This window comes from Nicotiana tomentosiformis, chromosome 9 (genome assembly GCF_000390325.3).
Source record: "Nicotiana tomentosiformis chromosome 9, ASM39032v3, whole genome shotgun sequence".
Lineage (NCBI taxonomy): Eukaryota > Viridiplantae > Streptophyta > Magnoliopsida > Solanales > Solanaceae > Nicotiana > Nicotiana tomentosiformis.
In genome coordinates this window covers 73,921,369-73,944,800 of record NC_090820.1, presented here as the reverse complement: position 1 = coordinate 73,944,800, position 23,432 = coordinate 73,921,369, and the positions used below count along the sequence as shown (strand labels likewise).

General features: G+C 38.6%; 1 protein-coding gene across 1 annotated transcript; it reads right to left on the bottom strand.

Annotated features, from left to right (window-relative positions):
• Window positions 1-14,645: 14,645 nt before the first annotated feature.
• On the bottom strand, window positions 14,646-15,419 carry LOC138898983 (uncharacterized). The gene has a single exon (XM_070185093.1). The coding sequence runs from the start codon at window positions 15,417-15,419 to the stop codon at window positions 14,646-14,648; it is 774 nt and encodes a 257-aa protein (XP_070041194.1).
• Window positions 15,420-23,432: the final 8,013 nt, after the last annotated feature.

The following is a 23,432-nucleotide window of genomic DNA, read 5'->3' as shown; positions in this document are numbered from 1 at the left end:
CCTTAGGCTCTGATACCAAGCTTGTCACGCCCAACCTTGGGAAGCGCGACCGACGCTCAACCGAGATATCCTAGTAGAGCAAGCCTACTTGATGCCTTCTACCCAATCTTCCCCATGAACAAATTGAGAATCAGTAACAAGAGATAGACATGTGAATAGTAAAGTGTACCACATCCTTTTTTCATTACTTATAGAAGCTTCATTTACAATTTCCAGAATATTACAAGTTCATAGTTATGAGTGGAAACATGTTTGACAACTTCAACATTTCTAGTTCATTAACCCAAATCGAACACCACCTACAATATATCTACGTAGCCTCTAAATGAAATAGAAGAGTAGTATGGAGATGCCTATGACAAGGCTCCGGCTATACCTCAAAACACAATGTGCAAAATTAAATAACATAAGGTCCCGAAGTAGAATAGGGCTCATCGAATCAGCTGAGAAGAGGTACACCTATCAATAACTTGAGCCACCTGCTACGGAGCCACTTGCATCCATTAAATATGCAGCATCCCCAGGAAAAGGGACATTAGTACATATGGAATAGTACTAGTATGTAAAGCTAAATACCCTCTCATGGAATAGAATACCAATAAAAGAAGGAGAGAATCATGAAATCAACAAGAAAAACCAATAATATCCAAATGCCAAGTTAAAAGATAATCAATTCCAATTACGTATTAACAATTTTTGTTGGGAGATTATTAGCCACCGATCATCTCACCATGTACGAGGCATGGAGTCCGATCATAGATCGATCGGCTACTCCATCTCTCTACGAATGAATATGGATCGACATATGATGTGAATGAAATACAATAATAAGAAGGGTGAACCACAATGGATGCAACATGGCATTCGATCGCCACCCGATCGGCTAGGTCGTCTCCCCACATATGTCGTGTGAGTCGACATCAATTTTTCTAGCAATCACCTCATCCCAATTAAGGGGAATAATCTCAGTACAATATACCATGGGAATTCATCTCTCAATCAACTCCTATACCGACACATGTAGTTTCAGGTGTGGGCCTTTACAACCCACCCTTCCTCGGCTCGCTAATGATACGCCCAAAAATATTTTTGTATACATAGGAAACAGAAATATAAATGTATTAATTTCATATCCTTTCATACCATATATAGCTTCATTAGCACTTTTAACCACTCACAACATCATTATTTCATTATCTCTCTTGGCCATACCTAGTGTCACGACCCAAATTCCACAATAGGTCATGATGGCGCCCAACTATGTTACTAGGCAAGCCAGTGCATGAACCTCCACTTAAGTCTCCATTTTAAAATTGTAAAATCAGGAATTCCATTAAATAAATAGAATAAAATCTAGCACTCATAGAAACATGTGCTTTTCTTTACCAAATTTCCGAATATAAATAAATCATAAAATGAAGTGATAATAATAACGTGAAATAAAATAATGAACATCCACTTGGAACCCCCAAAACCCGATATCACAAGAGTATGAGCATCTACTAGAACAATACAACACTACCACAACATCTGTCTAGAATACAAAATAGACAAGATATAATAACTGAATAAGATGGAGACTCCGTTTGCAGCGAATCGTAGCATAGAATGTAGCTCACCATAAAGCCCCCTCAACATCTCCGCCAATGCGCCAAGATGACCACCTAATGTACATGCCTCAGTACCTGCACATTCATTACAGAAGTGTAGCGTGAGTATGTAAATCAACGCATACCCAGTAAGTATCTAGCCTAACCCCAAAGAGGTAGTGACGAGGGATCGATATTGACACTACTAGTGGTCCACTAAATCAAATATAATAAGGTAGAGAAGTATGAAACATGGTTAGTAAACAATGAGAACATATATAGGAAAATAATACAGTCTACAACTGAACAGTGAACACAAATTCCTCAATTATCGGATACCTTCTCAAATGGAATACGTAATGGTCAACACCAAATTAACGGTCAGACCTCAAGTCAAGAAACTCATGAGTACGCAGACTCCTTATCAAGTATTTCGCACAATTCTACCGAGGCGAGCGACCTGATCCCATAAGAGTGATACATAATCCTACCGAGGCGAACGACTTGATCTCATAAGATTATGATGCATGATACACCTGAGGCGATCGACCCGATTCTATAAGAATATGTTACTCTGCTGAGGCTAACGACCCGATCCCATAAGAGTATTGCTGAGGCATTTAGCTCTATCCCATTAAAATATGAAACTTTGATGGGTCACTGACCCCACTCACAAATATACGTGTGAGTTATAAAATTCAAGAAAACCTATCAGACGAATACGCACAACACGGAAGAAGTCCGTAAAGGAATGTACAATTTCCACGAGCTATCCACGGCTAATCAAGAAGCTCGTCAAGTATCTATAATAGCAAGTACGATACTCTACGCGAGTCTAGTATCAGGCTAAATGTAAATTAAAGCATTTAAACAAGCAAGAATAAATCAAATAATACAATTAAAGCATGCCGTGAGTCTAAGTCTACCCGGACGTAATAATAAATTCTAGCATACGCGCGGACCCTTGTCACCTCATATGTGTGTAGCTCCCACAATATGTAGTACATAATAAATATAACACCTACGGGTAAATTCCCCCTCACAAGGTTAGACAGGAGACTTACCTCGCTCCGAAATCTGATAACCGACTCCAACACCTCTTTAACTCCTCAAACCAATGCCAAATGATCCGAAACTAATCAAACAACGTGTAAACCAATCAAAATATACTCCAATACTCTTAATTTAATAATTTATAATAATTTCTAACTCTGCTCGAAAAGTCAACATAGTCAACCCCCAGGTCCATATGCCCGGATTCCGAAAATTATCAAAAATAAATATTACCCTTAATGTATATAGTATATATCCATAAAATCATCCAATTTTGTCTATGAATTGACCCTCAAATCAAAGATTTACCATTTCTGAACGCTGGGGCTCAAAATCCCAATTTCTACAATCCAAACACGGATAAAAAAATCCAATGGAAATAATCATAGAAAAACATAAAAATAAAGGTTTTATATTTACCCCCTTGTTGAGACGAGAACAACGCCGCAACAATCACCTCAAACAGAGCTCTAGAACTCAAGATATGCTCAAAATACTAAAATGCTCGATCTAGCCATTTAAAACACTGCTAGGTGATTTTTGTTCTTCCCCTTCGCGGGACACCTTCACGTTCCTGAAGAGAAATTTTTCGTGTCGACCGTTCAACCCAGAAATCCTTCTTCGCATTCACGAAGAACAAAGGTTCTATAAGGCCCCGTAAATTTTCACCTAAAACCCGGGGCTTCGTGGTGCCGAGGTGGGCTAATGTGTTTGAGGATTGTAGAAATTCCGCGATACATACTTTTCAGGTTGTACAGTGCGTTGGGGAGCTAGAGAAAAATTATTTAAGAACAGGTCATTTATGCGGTCCATTATGCGATCGCAGAACTATTCTGTGGGTCGTAGATCAACCGCGGAGTAAAGCAGAGAAATGGGACAATTTTGGAGGTCATTTTGTAGTCAACAATGCGACCGCATAATTATTTCGCGGGCCGCACATCCGTCGCAGAACCAGTAGGAGAAAACTTTAGAAGGAGGTTTTGCGGTCCATTATGCGATCGCAGAATTGATCTGCGGATCGCAGATCAGTCGCAGATCTGTCCAGACCTGCCCATTTCTTGCGGTACGATCTGCGACCGCAGACCCAACTTCATAAGTTTATGTTTTGGAAAATTTCACCCGATCCCATTTTTATAAAACAACCTTGGGGTTTCTTTTAGAAGATTCAAATTGATATTTTAGAGAGAGGAAAGTGGTCTAGAGTGAGAAGAGGGATCCCTATGCTAGTTGTTCATCAATCCTTGCTCAAGACTTGGAGAACTCACAAGGTCTTCATCCAAGAGGTAAGGTTCCATACCCTAGTCTTCAATTTTGAGTTTGGGGCTAGAAGATGGATAATGGGGAGTGTGATTCTTAGGTATGGGTGTGTTATCTATGCATGCATGTACCTACAAAGTTGTGGGAAGGTTGTTGAGCTCAAAAGGGTATATATTGGGTTGTGGGATGAAGGAATCCACCATATGAGGACCTTAACATCATAATTCCCACTTAGTGTTTAATAAAATGCTCAAATGAGCTAAACCCCCGAGTATCTTCCTAATTATGGTTCAATTTTGTTATGTTTCTAAATAGATTGAAGTTGCTAGAATTTTCGGAACATTATAGTAATTTAAGGAAGCTCAAAGCGAGGTATGTTGGCTAAACTTCTCTCTTAGAATTGAATCCCACGATGTTCTCGTAAGTCTCAAGTGTTATGGCCAATTTCTTATTTCTCATGTCCCGAGTTAGTCATTATAAATTTGACTATTCCGAATAAGCTTTGTGTCGAAAGATATATGTTTAAAATATGTTCTGAATGCTCTTGTCATACTATGTAATCATTCAATAATGTGCTCAAAGTATGGTTTGTGTGTTAAAATGTTATGACTTCAAGTCGTTCTTCAAATGAAAGTTATTATGCCAAATTGTGAAAGAAAACTCAATGTGCTTAAGACTCTTAATTGCTCATATGTGTACCTAAAAATCTTGATTAAAAATACCTTGTTGTTGATAACCCATGATGATGCTTGAAAGTGAAAGGGGTGAGTATGAAATATGAAATACAGTCAACGTGCCAAGAATGATATTACATTTATGGCCACTAGTGCCAATGAAATAAAAAGATGTGTAAAATAATATGAGTGAGCTAAAAATCCTTTTTATAATCAACATTTTGGGAGTATTGTTAGTCACCGAGGAAGGGTAGGTTGAAATAACCTAACCCCGAAACTACACGAGCCGGTGTATGAGTGATTGAGGGGTAAATCCCCGAACTGATGTGTTGAGAATACTCCCTTAAATGGGATGAGATTATTCCCCTTATTTGGTTTGAGGTGATTGCTAGCAGAAGGTGATGTCGATCCACACGGCATTGTGGTGAGACGGCCTAGCCGATCGGATCGAGATCAGACGTCATGCCGCACACATGGTGGTAATTGTGATTGAGATTGTGATTATGACTGTGATTGGATGTCTTTGGGTGAGACGGCCTAGCCGATCGGGGCGTGATCAGTTTCCGTGCTAAAATCACGGTGGTATATCGGTATTAAGGATCTCCCAACCTAAAATAATGTAATTTACTTGAAAACTTATCTTGTTCCTAACTTGATGTTTTGGTATTGTTTGAGGCTTCCATTGATTCTACGATTGTTTCTCCTTGTATTGTAACTCATTCTATTGAGAGGGTGTTTAGTCTTACATACTAGTACTATTCCATATGTACTGACATCCCTTTTGTCATAGGCGTTGCATCTTTAATGGATGCAGGTGTTTCTACAACAGGCGGTATTGATCAGTGATAGCGGTACACCCTCTTCCCAGTTGACTTGGTGAGCCCCACTTTATTTTGGGGTCGTGTATCTTTTGTTCCTTGTGAATTATTTTTGAGGTATAGTTGTGGCCTTGTTGCCGGCACTATTATAGTACTCTTTTGTATCCATTAGAGGCTCCGCAGATATATTGTGGGTTGTACCTTGGTTATGAAAAAGTCAAACTAAAGATGTTGTAATTGTACCACATGTTCCACTTCAAACTATGAAAGTGTATGTAATATTTTGGGAGACTTATAATTGACGTGACTAATGGTAATGAATTGGTGTTGTCCACATGATCTTCTCATTATTTACTTAATGAAATATATCTTCTTGTTATTAATGGGTAAGTTCGGGTAAAAGGCATTGTACAGGCTTGCTTGACTGGGATATCTCAATTGAGCGCCAGTAGCGCTCCCCGAGGTCGGGGTGTGACAGGTTCGTACAAGAAACTAGCAATCTTTCCCGACACGGAAATGGGCATAACTCTCTCATACGACCTCGGTATTCGACGATTCTTGTTGCTATGGTTCCGTAATTGTGATAAAGATCTAATAATTTAATCTAATTACAAATCAAAGGTCATTTTCTCAATATGGCACCCTTTATGCCTAAAGAATCGACACTGAAACATCAAATAAGAGCGCGACACAACCCAAACACATCCAAAACACACCCGAGGCCCCTGGGACCCCGTCCAATCACACAAGCCAGTCCAAAAACATAACACGAACCTACTCTAGGTCTCAAATCATACCAAAAAACATCAAAACCATGAATCGCACATCAATTCAAGCCTAATGAACTTTTAAACTTTTAAAACTCATGCCGAATCATACCAAATCAACCCAGAATGACCTCAAATTTTGCATGCATGTCCCAAATGAAAGAATGGAGCTATACCAACTCCCGAAACTACAATCCGAATCTGATATCAATAAAGTCAACTCTTGGTCAAACCTATCAACCTTCTAAACCTCAATCTTCCAAGTGTTGCCAAAAAGCATCAAATCAACCTACAGACCTCCAAATTTAAATTCGGACATACACCTAAGTCCAAAATCATCATCCGGACCTAATGGAATCATCAAATCTTCGATCTGAGGTCATTTACTAAAAAATCAAACCATAGTCAATTATTGCAACTTAAAGCTTCCAAATTGAGAAATATTCTTCCAAACCAACTCTGATCTTCCCGAAAATCTTATTTGACTACACGTGCAAGTCATAATACATGAAGTGAAGATACCCAAGGTCTCAAACCATCAAACGACATGCTAGAGCTGAAAATGACCAGTCGGGTCATTATATTCTCCCCCACTTAAACATACGTTCGTCCTCGAACGTGTCAAGAACCATTCCATAGTTTCCCAAAATCACTATTTAACACCTCGTGCACCTACTCGTGCCACCACAACCCATATGAGCACATTAGCTCAAGCCAGGCTGAAGATCCTTCCTTCTACCTTAGCCGACAAGCCTTAGAACCAAATTCCAACATCCGAAATTCTCTACTAGGTCTTCTAACATACGCACGCCGTATCAATCTCAATACGTTGTACCAAAACATGATCATGCACCCATGCTGAATTCACATAATGCACCGCATAATTCGTATGCTCATAATAATATCCTCCAACCACAATAGCTGCAAATTCACGAACCGATGCCCGTTACATACCTCATAACGCATATAAGCCTTGTTCCAACCCTTGCAATATTGTAGTTATGAAAGAGATGTGTAGAAACTCATAACCACCTGCCAAATCAATAACTCATGGAGTCTCTCCACTTGGTGAGAACCATTGCCTAATTCTGAACTGATTAGTGACATTTTTCCTCTAATATACATTATATAAATCTGATTGCACTAATTCCATGTTTAACAACCTCGTCTCTGTTCGCAACAAATTTTCGTAGTACGAAAGATAAACTTCAAAAAAAATAATATGAAGAAAAAATAGATTTTATTGATAGATATTTGTGAGTACAATTCTATGTATTCCTTGATTCTCCTCTCTAAAATTCTCCATGATTCCAGGGCTTGAGAAGCGTCTTTCTCGAATGTAGGATGATGCAGACCTCCTTGTGATGCATTTAATCGCCAAGAACGTTGAGCAACACTTTGTTGTTACAGGTTGATCTCCGGGAGGAACTCCATTGATCATTCATTTGTTGAATAACTAGGCACTTGATGATTGATCTCTCTATTTGTGGATGCCTTCACCAATTGCGCAATGCTCTTCTCCAATTCTGAATGTTCCCAGAGAGTTATGTAACCCTTCTATTTATAGTTGCAGAGGATGGACAATCCAGCTACATATGAACTCTCTTGCTTGATTCTGATTGGATCATATGAGTCATCAAACTTATCACATAAGTTATGTGATAAGCTTGCTTGTGATTGGTCAAGACATGTCATTTTAGATACTTAGCAAATTTTGATTGGTCAATGTTTTAGATTGGGATTGCTACATCATTTCACATGTGGCATCATCTTGTTGGCTTTGAGTTTGACTGGATATGCCATGTCACTTGACTAAATGGACTTTCGGCTTGCAAATAATAGAAATGGACAAATGTAATTTGTAAAGTCTAAATTAATTATTTAACCCAATTGGATCTAATCCAAATATTGTATGGACTAAGCCCGATAAATTTTATACATCTCAAATGGCCCCTACTTCAAGATTCATCGAAGTATATTCTTGATAAACTGTATAGACGAGGCTTGAAGTACTAATGTAGTACACAAATGTTTTGAATTCACATCTACTATTTTCCTTTTGCATCTATACCCGGGTTTTGGGTCATAACTGAACTTATACCCACTTTGCAAAAATATTTGCAAGCCTACCCACTTTACGATCAACTTCAGACTTATCGTGTCTGAAGTTTAAAAATAATTTGTCTGAAGTGAAAAAATTACATTTCAGATGCACGTAAGGCCAACTAGATCTGAAGTGCAACCAATGGTTTCATGCACTTAAGGCCAATAAGTTTGAAGTGAAAATTTATACTTCAGATGCACATATGGCCAAAAAGGTATGAAGTGCAACAAATATTTTCCTACACTTAAGACTAATAAGTCTGAAGTGAAAAATTGCACTTCAGATGCACTTAAGGCCAAAAAGTCTGAAGTGCAACCAACGTTTTCATGCACTTAAGGCTAAATAGGCCTAAAGTACAAATTGTCTAGAAACAGAAATTTGTTCTTCAAATTTTAACAATCCAATAAACGATTTAATACCTAAATCTGCTCCAAATGAGCACAAATTTGAAACATAACTTCCAAATATCATCAAGAACAAACCCCAATCATCAATTTATCAAAACAACAATATATGTAACGAACCCATTTTGCAATTAAGAAAAAGAAGAAGAAGAAACCATAAGCAATAGTAAAAGATAAAGTGCTACAATAACTCACCACTGTAAAAAATCATAAACTACCTTAAAATATGTTCACAAACAACATATAAAATCACTGTCACCCGAATAATAATAATAATAAGAAGAAGAAGAAGAAGAAGAAGAAGAAAGCTTGAAGTTGTTTAAAAAGTGGGTACAAGTTAAAAAAACTTAAAAAATGGGGGCGACCAAATAGGGTGCCAGTGTAATTTTTACCTTAAGAACTGCTTGTGCACACGCTGTCCAAATTGTAGTTTGAGGTGATCGAATCTTGATTTTTGTAATGCTAAATGGATTAACATCGCAACAGATGCAAATTAGTAGTAACGTCCATTCTTTGTGTTTGGATATTTTTTATGAGGTCCATTTTCTTAAATCTATTCTCAAACATTAACTAAATATGCTTGAACCAAGATTAACACATTGGATTCCATTTTGAGTAGCACTCTCTTGCTGAGCCTCGTGAGAATTGGATAGAAGTAGATTACCATCATTACTAGTTAAATCCAACTAGCTTAATTTGCTTCCACGTAGGAGACCATGCCATCAATAAAAGTACTAGAAATCCTTTATAGCATATGTATATCTAATAAACCAATGGTTCAAGCACCTCGTTCTAGAAAGTCCCTTCTTTTCTATCATTGGCTTAAGCTCCGTTAAGCTAGAATTCTTTCTCAATGTAAATTTGTGTCGTATTCAAACAACAAACTTTCTTCTTCAACTTTAAGTAGGTTACTTCAGGATGAAAAGACGCCGCATTGATACTTATGTCCTACTGAAATACAAATTTCTTTCCCACCGATGCCTATTAAAGGGTACTAACCCAACTGATTTTGACCACAAACCAATATCGAGTTTCTCTAACATGTAGACTTGTAGTCAATTTGTTTTGCACCAGTAGAAAGTTGTCTTCTTGCATCGGTCAAAAATAAAAAGAACCTTGCTGTCTAACTAGGCGAAGTACCAGAGCTAATATTAATTTTTCACCCATCTCAAATTAAATTGCTTTCATGAACTGCTTTCGCTCATTCTTTCTTTACTTCTCTTTTTTTTCTAGTTCTTAACTTTTGATAATGCATGACTTGCCCCTTTTTTGTTGTTGCAGCAATTCTTTTAGACTAGAAAAAGCGAGAACTAGAAGTAACCCAAGGGCTCCGAGACAGAAAATCATTGTGTAATTGACACAGAGATTGCAAAATATGCAGAAACTTCGTTGTTGGCACTGAGGGCATCAAAATCTCCTTTTCCTATTTATCTGGCAGGAATTGACATCACCCAGAAAAGAAGTTCGAATCTGCAAATCTTCAGCTATTTAGATGGTTGTTTTGATATTAAACTTGGCGATAGTTTCAAGCTTCGTGTCGTTAGCGCTATTACCTGTCACGCTGATCCGAATTTCGAGTCGCAAGTACAGTTATCTATTGTGATGAATTTAAGCCTCGTGTCATTGACACCGGTACCTGCTGCTGAATCAAAGCTTCGTGTCATTGGCACCAATCAACTAGACATAACCAAAAGCTTCGTTCCGTTGGCACCGAGGCCTCCAAAATCTTTTCCCTTTTACTGCAGAATCTGTCCGGGATAATAATCTTTAGGCATCTATGGAGAAAACCAACATATGTTGTCGTAGGAACACCGGAAACACAAGCTGTCTAATCCTCTTGACACTACACTTCAATTACTTCAACATATCAAAAATTTGGGGCAAAATTCCTTCTGTAGCTTCTCGGGTATTATTTCGAAATTTCGTTTCAGATGCTGTCGTGCTCAAATTTACATCTTTGTGCGCCTTCACAAAAGACTTATATCTTGGTATAGCATCGTTGAAATCATGAGAGATTTGTGGCATCGGAAAGTAGAATTCTAGAGCTACAAAATATATAAAGATTACAATTAGATTGACCTTATATCTTCCCAGATATTTTCTAGACATTAGGCGATGAGTTTCTTTAGCTTTGCGCGCTCTCACCGAAGTGAAACATGTTCAACAATATCTTTTTCTTTTTTCTGCAGGCGAAGAGGTTCATGAAAACTTCGTATCCATCGAGACTTGGTGTAGATGACTTCTTTCAACTTAGCGAATAAATCCATAGAGAATCCTCTTCTTATAGTTGGCCGAATATGTACATGGCATTCCATGTCCCAAGAAGTAGACGAAGCATGCTCTTCTTGCAATTTATCACGGAAAGTTAGATAAAGTGTTCCCTCCTTGAGGCTTGGTGAGAAAGAGGCTTGCAGTGACCGTATTCCATCCTTGGCGAGAGAGCACATGGCACATCTCATCCTTGCGGATTGGCTCGAAGAGGCTTGGAGTTGGAGCAACCATATTCTTCTTGGCAAGCGAGCATATGGCGCGTCTCATTTTTTTTGCAGCTTGACAAAATTGACACTATTTGGAGCATTCCTTTCCAACCTTGACGATCAAGCAATTGGCACATCTCTGCAAAGATATCCATTCATTAGCACGGGCGTGATGAAATCACAAGCCGCTTTTTCGTAAAGAATCAGAACTCAAATATCTGTCGCTTGACTTCATAGCACTGCATGCTCTTGTTAAAAATTTGTATGCCAACCTAGGAGTGTCCAAACTGCAATCCACTTGATTCTACAGAATCAAAACTTGCACCACAGAGACATATACATAATTTAGGGGAAAATTCTATCAGGAAAAGTTAGAATAAACTTTTGAAGGCGATGCATACGTCTGGCATTTCGACTTCACAGCACTGCATGCTGCCATTAAAAAGTACATATTTCAAGCTAGGAATGTCTAAATCATCAAGCATCTATGTCATCGGAAAGAAAAGTTTGAGACCTACAACATCTAAAAATATCATGGCAGAAATCCTTTTAGATTGGCCGCAATATTATTTTGAAGTCGCTCATAATGTCTTCCTTCCTTCTTTTTAACTTTGTGCACTCTCGTCGAGAAATTCATATCTCAAGCTACAGGTATCGAAATTGCGAACCCTTAGTGATGTTGGAAAGAAAATACCGAAAATCATAATATCTGTAAATACCACGCAAAAATCTTTTCAGAACATCTGCCATAATATTTTGAAGTTGCTACAGACATCTAACTGTACTTGTTTTCCAGATTTGCGCAATCTAGATAAAGAAAATCATATCTTGGGCTAACGTAAAAATCACAAGATATTTGCACCAATGGAAATAAGACTCAGAGATAAGAAAATTCTCAAAATATCACAGAAGTATTCCTTCCAGATTGGTCGCAATAATTTCTTGAAATTGATCTAGACGCCTGTCTTGCTGCTTTTCAACTTTGCGTGCTCCAGTGAAAAAATTCATATCTCGAGCTAGGAATTTCCAAATTGCGATCTGTTTATGGAGTTAGAAAGTAACTCATAAAGCTGCATCACATTTGTATTTCATGGCAGAAATCTGTTTGGGCTGGAAACAGAAAATTCCCAAAGTGCAACCTAGTTGCATTAAACTTTCAAATTCGTGTAGTTCCAGTAAACAAAATCATATCTTGAGCTAGGAGACTCCTCAATAGAAAACAATTTGTGTTGTTGGAAATTAGACATCCAAATCTACAACATATAAAATGTTAGGGGCAGAATGTCTTCCAGATGGTCCGCAATAGCTTTCAAAAGTTGATCTCGTCGTCCATTGAGCTTGCTTTCCATCTCTATGCTCTCTAAGTTGTCCTACAAATTTTTTTTCTTGAAATTGGCTCTATAGTATTGCGTGTAGTAACTTTAGCTATCATGCTTCACAAATCTTATTTCTTCATTTATTTATTTTGCAGACTCGCAAAGAACCTCAAAGAGTCCAGATATCAGACTGAGATGTCATATAAGATGCTGAGCCACCCTTTCACCAACTGTTGCACTTGATTTGTTAATAGTCTTGAAGTTCATCAATGGTGGCTCCCATGGTGATTGAAGATTTTTTTAAGAGAGACGACTTCTCATATATGGGACCTTCAACCAACACTTGCACAAGAAAAGCAAACTATCATGCTCGAGGCCTAACAACAAGATACGTGGTCAAGAGATCATCACAACTATTGAACGCGAGAGACATACATCGAGAATGGTATTAAATGTGGAGACGTCATACAGACTTGGAAAAACATTTAAGACGCACCAACAACAAAGCCTAGTTTACGATCATTTTCATTACTTAGGCTTTGTATAGGATAATGTCTAATCTCTTTTGTCTCTTTTGTCTCCACATTTCTGGATGTATCAACTTTTTGCAACATTGAAGCAATAAAATATCTTTCACACTTCAATGCAAATTATCTTCTTTCTCGTATTTATATATGCCTATGTACTTGATAGAGTTAATGTGACGATCCCATAAGCCAAACCATTCTTTTTGTTTTTTAAAACTCACGCGACTAAACTTAGAATGAAATTCTAAGCTGCCTACGTACCTCGGTGAAGGGGATTAAGTCATAACGTAGTTCAGAGAGATGCGTTTTTTTGTTTTATTTTGTCCTAATTTTTGCCTAGGCTACCTCTCGCAATGTTTTCAACCTAGCTGACGTTTTTTTTGGTCTTGACTTTTGCCTAGGCCGCCTCTTTCGAAGTTTTCAACCTAGCAGACTCTTTTTGTTTTTTGGTTGTACACAGTTTAGACTAATACGGGCCAGGAGTATAACAATGTGTAGTTTAGGCTCATGTGTCAAGGAGCGTCATGATTTGCAGTTTAGGCTCGTGTGTCGAGGAGCGTAGGTGACTTTCATGGGAAGTATTGCTTCAAAAATTTACCGTTGATTGGACAAACTATGAGACCATCCTTATCAACAATTTTGTATGCGCCACTTGAATATGCTTCTTTCACAACATATGGCCCATCCCATTTTGAAGTAAACTTGTCGCCTATGCGTTTGTTGAGAATTATGGGTCTTCGAACAGCTAGGACCAAGTCTCCCACTTGGAATGATCGTGGCCGCACTTTCTTGTTGAAGGATCTAGATAGTCGAGCTTGATATCACTCCAATTTTTGTTGCGCGTACAATCTTTTCTCATCCAATGCCTCTAACTCTACTAGGAGAAGTTGAGCATTCTCTTCAGACGCGAGTCCTTCTTGGATTGCGATCTGCAATGATGGAATTTGTTGCTCTAGTGGAAGGACTGCTTCTATGCCATACACCAAAGAGTAAGGAGTTGATTGTGTAGTAGTCCTGAAGGTTGTACGATATGATCAAAAAGCTTCACCAATTGTTTCATGCAAATCCCTATTATTCTTTGCAACAACTTTCTTCAAAAGGTTACCAAGCGTCTTGTTAAAAGCTTCAGCAAGGCCGTTGGTGGGTGCATTATACATTAAAGACTTATGTTGCTTGAAACCGAACTTCTCGCATAGACTACTTACGAGCTTATTGTCAAATGGTGTTCCATTATCAGTGATTATGTATCTTGGTATGCCGTACCTAAAAATTATATTTAACTTGATAAAATCGGCAACAATTTCCTTTTTCACTTCCTTGAGTGGAACAGCTTCAGCCCATCTAGAGAAGTAGTTTGTGGCAGCCAATATATACATCTGTCCCTTTGATGACATTGGAAGTGGTCCAACAACGTCAAGTCCCCACGCATCAAACGGTCACGAAGCTATAGCTGGATGAAGAGGCTCTAGAGGTTGGTGGATGTAGTTGGCATGAAATTGACACGCTTGACATTTTTTGGCATGCTCCATGCAATCTTTCACCATTGTCGTCCAGTAGTAGCCCATCCTCTTGATGCAAAAATGGAGCTTAGGACCAGATTGATGTGCTCCACATGAGCCAGAATATGCTTCCTCCATCGCTTGGCAGGCTTATTCTTTGTCAAGATATCGCAAGAATAGTCCCTTCAAAAGAGCGGCAAAACAATGTCCCCTTATAGAAGATGAATCGTGGTTCCCTTTGCTTGATGTCTGTTCTTTGTCGCGGATCCTCAGGTAACTTTCCATGTTCAAGGTACTCTATCAGTGGTTGCCTCCAATCTTCTTCTTCAATCACTCGAACAAATGTATGATGGCTTTCGTTAATTTGAAGAACAAGAAGTCTAGGAACAACCCATTGATGACACACATATACCTTTGTTGACTCATTCTCTCCAAGTGCCATCGTCGTGGCCAAGTTATCCAAAGCATCAGCCTTGTGATTTTCTTCTCTTGGTACGTGGTTTAAGAACACTTGGTCAAATCTTTCAAGTAAACTAGAAGCATGTTGATGGTATGGCAAGCGATCTTCCTTCTTTACCTCATAACACCCCAAAAGTTGGTTGATGATCAACTTCGAGTCGTCGTAGATCTTTAACTGTTGAATCTTCATGTCTAATGCCATATCAAGACCGATGATCAAAGCTTGGTACTCTGCAGCATTGTTGGAACATGTTTCACCTAAAACTAAGGAGAATGGAAAGACTGGTCTTTCCGGAGAGATCAACACAACACATTCCCCCATACTGTTACGACGTGCGGATCCATCAAAGAACATTGTCCATGGTGGCAATTCTTCAATGAACAAAAAGTCTTCATCTGGAAGCTCATCATATATCTCGTATTCCGCCGGAAGAGGGTGATCATCTAGAAAATCAGTGAGTGGTTGTCTTTTCATAGCCTTTGAGGTGTATATGTGATCTCATATTGGTTAAACAATATGGACCATCTTGCTAGGCGTCCGGAAAGAATAGGTCGAGTCATCACGAACTTCACAGGATCTACTCGAGAGATGAGTTTGATGGTGTATGCTTCAAAATAATGCCTTAGTTTTACTATTGCATAAAGTAACGCTAAGCATATTTTCTCAATAGGCGTGTGGTTCAACTCAGCTCCTATCAGAGTTCGACTTAGGTAGTACAAGGCTTGTTCCTTTCCTTCATCGTTCTCTTGAGCAAGTAGTGCCTCAAGTGAGCGTTCTTGTGCCACAATGTAGAGTATCAATGGATTCCAAAGCATTGATGCCCTTAACACAGGTGGATTCAGCAAGTACCTTTTGATGCTTTCAAAAGCATTTTCACATGACTTATCCCAGTGAAAAGGGACATCTTTCCTCAATAGATGATTGAGGGGTTGACACCGTCCGTCCAGATTAGAGATGAACCTCCGGATGAATGCTAAGTTTCCTTGGAGACTGCGAAGCTCCCTCAAGTTCTTTGGCTCAGGTATTTTTTGAATGGCGTCAATCTTTGCGGGATCAACTTAAATTCCACAATGATGCACAATGAAGCCAAGAAACTTTCCTGAGGTAAATCCAAATGCACATTTAGGTGGATTCATCTTCAGGTTGAATTTTCTTAACCTTTTGAAAACAATCCGAAGGTCTTCAAGGTAGTTGCGCCTATGCTTTGTCTTCACCACTAAGTCATCAACGTAGCATTCAACTCTCTTATGAAGAATGTCATCAAAGATGTTTTGCATTGCACGTTGGTAGGTGGCACCAACATTCTTCAAACCGAAGGGCATTACTTTGTAACAGTATATCCCTTTTGGAGTTCGAAAAGCGGTACACTCTTCATATTTTTGAGATATTCTGATTTGATTGTATCCGGAGGACCCATGCATGAATGACATAGCTTCATGCCCTGTTGTAGCATCACCCATGAATTCAGTATTTGGTAGCGGAAAGTCATCTTTCGGACATGCCTTGTTTAGGTCACGAAAGTCAACACAAACACATATTTATCCTTTCTTCTTCTTGACAGGTACAATATTCGAGATCCATGACGGGTATTTCACCTCTCGAATAAATCCCGCCTCGATAAGCTTGTTGACTTCGGCTTCAATTTGTGGTACTAACTCGGGTCGAAACATGAGTTGTGACTGCTTCATAGGGCGTGCTGCACACTTGATTCCCAAATGATGAACGACTACCTTAGGACTAAGTCTAGGCATTTCTTTATACGACCAAGCGAAGACATTTTTGTACTCAGTTAACAATTTGAAGTATTCCTCCTCCTCTTGAGGCATGAGAAGCTCACTAATGAAGGTTGGGCGTGGATCTTCTAGAGTTCCTAAATTGAGTTCTTTAAGCTCATCTATAGTTGATTGCCCACCATCTTCTAGTTGAGGGGGAGCCTCGTGGACATCATCATTAATTTCAAGGCATGGGCTATCTTCCACTGTTATGTAATGGGATGTTTCCACGAAGTCTAACTTTTCTCTTTGACTTCCTTGGATGGTTGGCATGGCTCCTTCCTCTTTCCTTGTTTCTCTATGAGGCTGGCAAGTGTAAACAATGGTACTCATTTTGACCTTCAGCGGACCATCTGTAGATATTGACAAAATGGACTTCCTCTTCATACGTGATGGGAAAGTACTATAGATTTCCTTGTCAACAACAACATCACAGTGACCGTGCTCCTCATGTTTTGACAACTTATTTCTAGATGGTGACTTCTTCGTAGTTCCCAAGTGACAAAATATAGAGGTCTTTGAGATATCAACCACACCCTTTAGATGTTTGGGAGATACACATTCACTTTTGTGACCTAGCCTTTCAAATAATAAGGCACAAGGTGTTGAGCCTTCAATGTGATCAAACACTGAAGCGGTTTGTTTTATTTTCTTGTCTTTAACTTCCTTCGTCTCCTCTATCGAGGTGTGTTGTGATGAAGCTATCTCTTTATTTCTCTTAGATGAAATTCGAAAAGGCTCTGCCAAATGGAATCCTAACCCAAACTTAGGAGTAGCGACATAGTGCCTTTGCTTTCTCAACCTCATTTGGGACTCAGTAAGCCCATGTATCTTTTCACCAATGGCTTTATCTTTGAGTTCTCCTAGTATTGATGGATTTGAAAAGTTGTAACCAGACTTTTCAAGAAGTATGAAAGCCTTAGGATCAAAGTGCCCTTTTATTTTATCAGCTAGGAGATTGCCTTTAGTAGACTCACAAGTCACGGATGGGATTTGTGCAACTGGGACAATCATATGCTCCTTCAAATGTTGGATAGCTTTGTGACTCATTCGCTTCTTTGGAGTACATTCCTGTAAAAAAGGATGCCCTTTCTTTCGACGCTTACGCGGAACATAGCGAAAAACCAGATGCTCCTTATGAGTCTTTGTCTGTATGTCACCTTCAGATGATGATAGCTTAATGGAGACTTCTTCAGTTCTCTTCTTAGGCAGCTTGGCGGTAGCCTATTGAGCCTCATTTTCTTCTTCTGACTTCACATCAGCTTTATCGACTGATGATGGTTTCTCCACACTCGGTTCACAAGAAACTAGGTAGAATTTTGCATCTGCAAAGTATGACTCCGTCTCAGTGAAAGGATTGATGTCTGCATCAATTTTGACTATCTCTCCATTCCTTCTATACTTCAGACATTGATGCAAAATAGATGATAACACTCCATTCTCATGAATCCAAGGACGTCTAAGCAACAAGTTGTATGATGTTTTGGCATCTATGATGTGAATCAAGGTGTTTGACTTTATCTCACCAATGGATAATCGTACGCGGATCATACCTATGGCTCATTGTCCTCCTTGGTTGAAACCTTGGATTGTTAGGTTACTTTTGGATAGCTCATCGATAGAGATCCCGAGCTTTTTTAGCACCATCTTCGGCATGATGTTGATAGCCGAACTATCATCAACAAGTATGCGATTGAGATATTGTTCCCGAATAGTCCCTACAACAAACAAAGGTCTGTTATGTGGCTTAGACCCCAGTAACAAGTCATCATCTATGAAGGAAATTGTTGCATAACATGTGACAACTTTTCCATTATCATGATGTTCTTTTGTTTTCATTAGAGCAAGCTCATCGTTGCTTTCCTTTGTTTCATCAGTACTAGAAACTACATGAGTTGCACCAATGTGACCTCCATGAAGGAATTTTCTAGGAAGAATTCATGCAATGTGATGGGCTTTCAAAACTTCGGCGATAATTCACCGTTAATATTCTTGCTAATAGAAGATTTGATAATTCTTGGTGGTTGTAGCTTATCCACATCACTTATTTTTGCTCTTGGCTTAGGAAGTCGTAGCCTTAAAACTGCTTGATGTTTTCGTTTCTTGTGAATGACTAGAGTCCAACCCTCATCGTCTTTGTCTTTGGACTGAGTGTCCAGCTCTAGTGAACCTTTAAGAGTTTTCCTTGGAAGATCAACTTCACCGGGCTCAAAACTTCCAAATTGTAAGAAGGCAATGCTTGACATGTTCTGCAACCTTGAACACTCCTTTTCCTTGAGTGCGATACTTGCATGATTTGCTTATGCTATTTCATCCATGTCTATGATGATTTTTCCTTCACTTACAAGAGCCATGATTTTCTCATTCAAGATGAAACATTTCTCTGTAGGGTGGCTAATGACGTGATGAAATTTGCAGTATTTCGGATCACCAACTTTACCAATTTCCTCAGGCCTTTTTGATTCAGGGAGATCGATGGCTTTTTTGGCCAGCAATTCATCAAGGATTGTGGGTACTTTTGAATTTGGAAATGGATAAACCTTCACCTCTAATTCCTTCAAGGTGGGACAGCATTTATCCTCTTAGGGATATTGACTTGGGGTCTTATCCTCCTTCACCCTTTTCTTGGCCGTGACTTTCACAGAAGTTGCTTTCACTGCTATAGATTCTTTGGTTTGGTGCTTTGGTGCAATATTTTTCTTGAACTCCTTCTGATCAGCAAATGGAGACGCCTTTCCATGACTTGCGATTCTTAACTCTATGTCGTGAGCTCGTATTGCAAGTTCTTCAAAAGTTCATGGTTTGATCCTTTGTAGGATGTACAAAAGACCCCAGTGCATTCCGTGAATGCATACCTCCACAACAAATATTTCTAAAAGGCGATCCTTGCAGTCCAAACTTAACGCTCTCCAATGATTGATGTAATCCACCACAGATTTGTCCTTCCTTTGCTTGGTGCATGTCAGCTCTATCATGATTACAGTTCTTCGGGTACTGTAAAAATGATTGAGGAATTCCTTCTCAAGTTGCTCCCAACTATCAATAGACTTGGTCTCCAAGTCAATATACCTATCAAATGTGTTTCCTTTCAGTGAATGAACAAATTGATTTACCAAAAGGTCACCATGCATTCCGCATTGCTACAAGTCTCGACAATGTGAGCAATATATTGCCTTGGGTTTCCTTTACCATCAAATTGATACAGCTTTGGTGGTTGATAATTGGTTGGCATGGTTAGACAATCAATCCGCTTAGTATTCGGCTTAGAGTAGTACAACAAACTTTGCGATGGTCTGCCATATTGAGCTTTGATGGTATTTGTTATCATGTCTTGCAATTATTGGACAGATAACGCTGCAACTGAAGCGGATTGCTTTTCCTTTCGAATGTTGAACTTGGCAAGCAATTCCTCAACATTTGCGAGGTGGAGCCATGTGAACGAGGAGGGGCGTGGTTGGACTCTCCAGGTGCATAGGCCTCCAATTTGTTCATGAGTTGAGCGATTTGAAGGTGTTTGTCTTCAACGGATTTCTTCAAGACTTCTATAGTCTGTTCCATCATGGAAAACTTTTCATCCACGTTAGTTGCATCAGTCATTAAGGCGTTGACTTTTGATAAAACTGGAGATTCCACCAAATCCTCAAGTTCACCAAGGTTGGAGGATGTTTGAGAAAGTTCGTCAAATAGCGAGAATGTGGTATTGCCCCCAAAGATTGCGGTTGCAGATGTCATGTGAGATCTGCTCTTCTTTGCCATCTCCAAGGAGGCAAAGTATTCGGATCCATCCAAGCCACTATCCTTGAACTTGATCCATGTTATTGGTCCAATATGATTAAGCTCAGCGGATACGGCAACGATAGCATCTCTGCATGAAATATCATCACACTTGCAAAAGACCATTGCAGTAGTAGATCTGAAGTTTATAGTTTCAACTTGCAAGAAGGAGAGATAAAGGGTAGAATTGGTCCCACTAGGCATGCCAAAATCTGTTCGCAACAAATTTTCGTAGTACGAAAAATAAATTGCAACAAAAATAATATGAAGAAAAAATAGAATTTATTGATAAATATTTGTGAGTAAAATTCTATGTATCCCTTGATTCTCCTCTCTAAAATTCTCCGTGATTCGAGGGCTTGAGAAGAGTCTATCTTGAATGTAGGATGATGCAGACCTCCTTGTGATGTATTTAATCACCAAGAACGTTGAGCAACACTTTGTTGTTACAGGTTCATCTCCGGGAGGAACTCCATTGATCATTCATTTGTTGAAGAACTATGCACTTGATGATTAATCTCTCTGTTTGTGGATGCCTTCACCAATTGCGCAATGCTCTTCTCCAATTCTGAATGTTCCTAGAGAGTTATGTAACCCTTCTATTTATAGTTGCAGAGGATGGACAATCCAGCTACATATGAACTCTCTTGCTTGATTCTGATTGGATCATATGAGTCATCAAACTTATCACATAAGTTATGTGATAAGCTTGCTTGTGATTGGTCAAGACATGTCATTTTAGACACTTAGCAACTTTTGATTGGTCAATGTTTTAGATTGGGATTGCTACATCATTTCACATGTGGCATCATCTTGTTGGCTTTGAGTTTGACTGGATATGCCATGTCACTTGACTAAATGGACCTTCGGCTTGCAAATAATAGAAATGGACAAATGTAATTTGTAAAGTCTAAATTAATTATTTAACCCAATTGGATCTAATCCAAATATTGTATGGACTAAGCTTAATAAATTTTATACATCTCAAATGGCCCCTACTTCAAGATTCATCCAAGTATATGCTTGATAAACTGTATAGACGAGGCTTGAAGTACTAATGTAGTACACAAATGTTTTGAATTCACATCTACTATTTCCCTTTTGCATCTATACTCGGGTTTTGGGTCATAACTGAACCTATACCCACTTTGCAAAAATATTTGCAAGCCTACCCACTTTACGATCAACTTCAGACTTATCGTGTCTGAAGTTTAAAAACAATTTGTCTGAAGTAAAAAAATTACATTTCAGATCCACTTAAGGCCAACTAGATCTGAAGTGCAACCAATGGTTTCATGCACTTAAGGCCAATAAGTCTGAAGTGAAAATTTGCACTTCAGATGCACATAAGGCCAAAAAGGTCTGAAGTGCAACAAATGATTTCCTACACTTAAGACTAATAATTATGAAGTGAAAAATTACACTTCAGATGCACTTAAGGCCAAAAAATCTGAAGTGCAACCAACGTTTTCATGCACTTAAGGCTAAATAGGTCTGAAATGCAAATTGTCTAGAAACAGAAATTTGTTCTTCGAATTTTAACAATCCAATAAACGATTTAATACCTAAATCTACTCCAAATGAGCTCAAATTTGAAACATAACCTCCAAATATCATCAAGAACAAACCTCAATCATCAATTTATCAAAACAACAATATATGTAATGAACCAATTTTGCAATTAAGAAAAAGAAGAAGAAGAAACCATAAGCAATAGTAAAAGATAAAGTGCTACAATAACTCACCACTGTAAAAAATCATAAACTACCTTAAAATATGTTCACAAACAACATATAAAATCACTGTCACTCGAATAAGAAGAAGAAGAAGAAGAAGAAAAAGGAGAAAAAAGCTTGAAGTTGTTTAAAAAGTGGGTACAAGTTAAAAAAACTTTAAAAATGGGGGCGACCAAATAGGGCGCTAGTGTAATTTTTACCTTAAGAACTGCTCGTGCACACGCTGTCCAAATTGTAGTTTGAGGTGATCGAATCTTGATTTTTGTAATGATAAATGGATTAACATCGCAACAGATGCAAATTAGTAGTAACGTCCATTCTTTGTGTTTGGATATTTTTTATGAGGTCCATTTTCTTAAATCTATTCTCGAACATTAACTAAATATGCTTGAACCAAGATTAACACATTGGATTCCATTTTGAGTAGCAATCTCTTGCTGAGCCTCGTGAGAATTGGATAGAAGTAGATTACCATTTTCAACTTGCAAGAAGGAGAGATAAAGGGTAGAATTGGTCCCACTAGGCATGCCAAAATCTGTTCGCAATAAATTTTCGTAGTACGAAAAATAAATTGCAACAAAAATAATATGAAGAAAAAATAGAATTTATTGATAAATATTTGTGAGTACAATTCTATGTATCCCTTGATTCTCCTCTCTAAAATTCTCCGTTTGATTCGAGGGCTTGAGAAGAGTCTATCTTGAATGTAGGATGATGCAGATATCCTTGTGATGTATTTAATTGCCAAAAACATCGAGCAGCACTTTGTTGTTTTGGGTTGATCTCTGGGAAGAACTCCATTGATCACTCCTTTGTTGAGGAACTATGCACTTGGTGATTGATCTCTCTGTTTGTGGATGCCTTTACCAATTGCGGAATGCTTTTTTCCAATTCTGAATGTCCCCAGAGAGTTATGTAACCCCTCTATTTATAGTTGTAGAGGATGGACAATCCAACTACATATAAACTCTCTTGCTTGATTCTGATTGGCTCATGTGAGTCATCAAACTTATCACATAAGTTATGTGATAAGCTTGCTTGTGATTGGACAAGAAATGTCATTTTAGACACTTGGCAACTCTTGATTGGTCACTGTTTTAGACTAGGATTGATACATCATTTCTGTTACGCGGCGCCTTCCTGATGTTCTTTGGAAGGGCGACGTAAGGCTAAGCAACCGATGTCAGTGCGGTTGCTATGCGCCA

Coding starts and splice junctions, on each gene's coding strand:
- LOC138898983 (XM_070185093.1), bottom strand. CDS start 15,419: ATGAAAAGACAACCACTCACTGATTTTCTAGATGATCACCCTCTTCCG.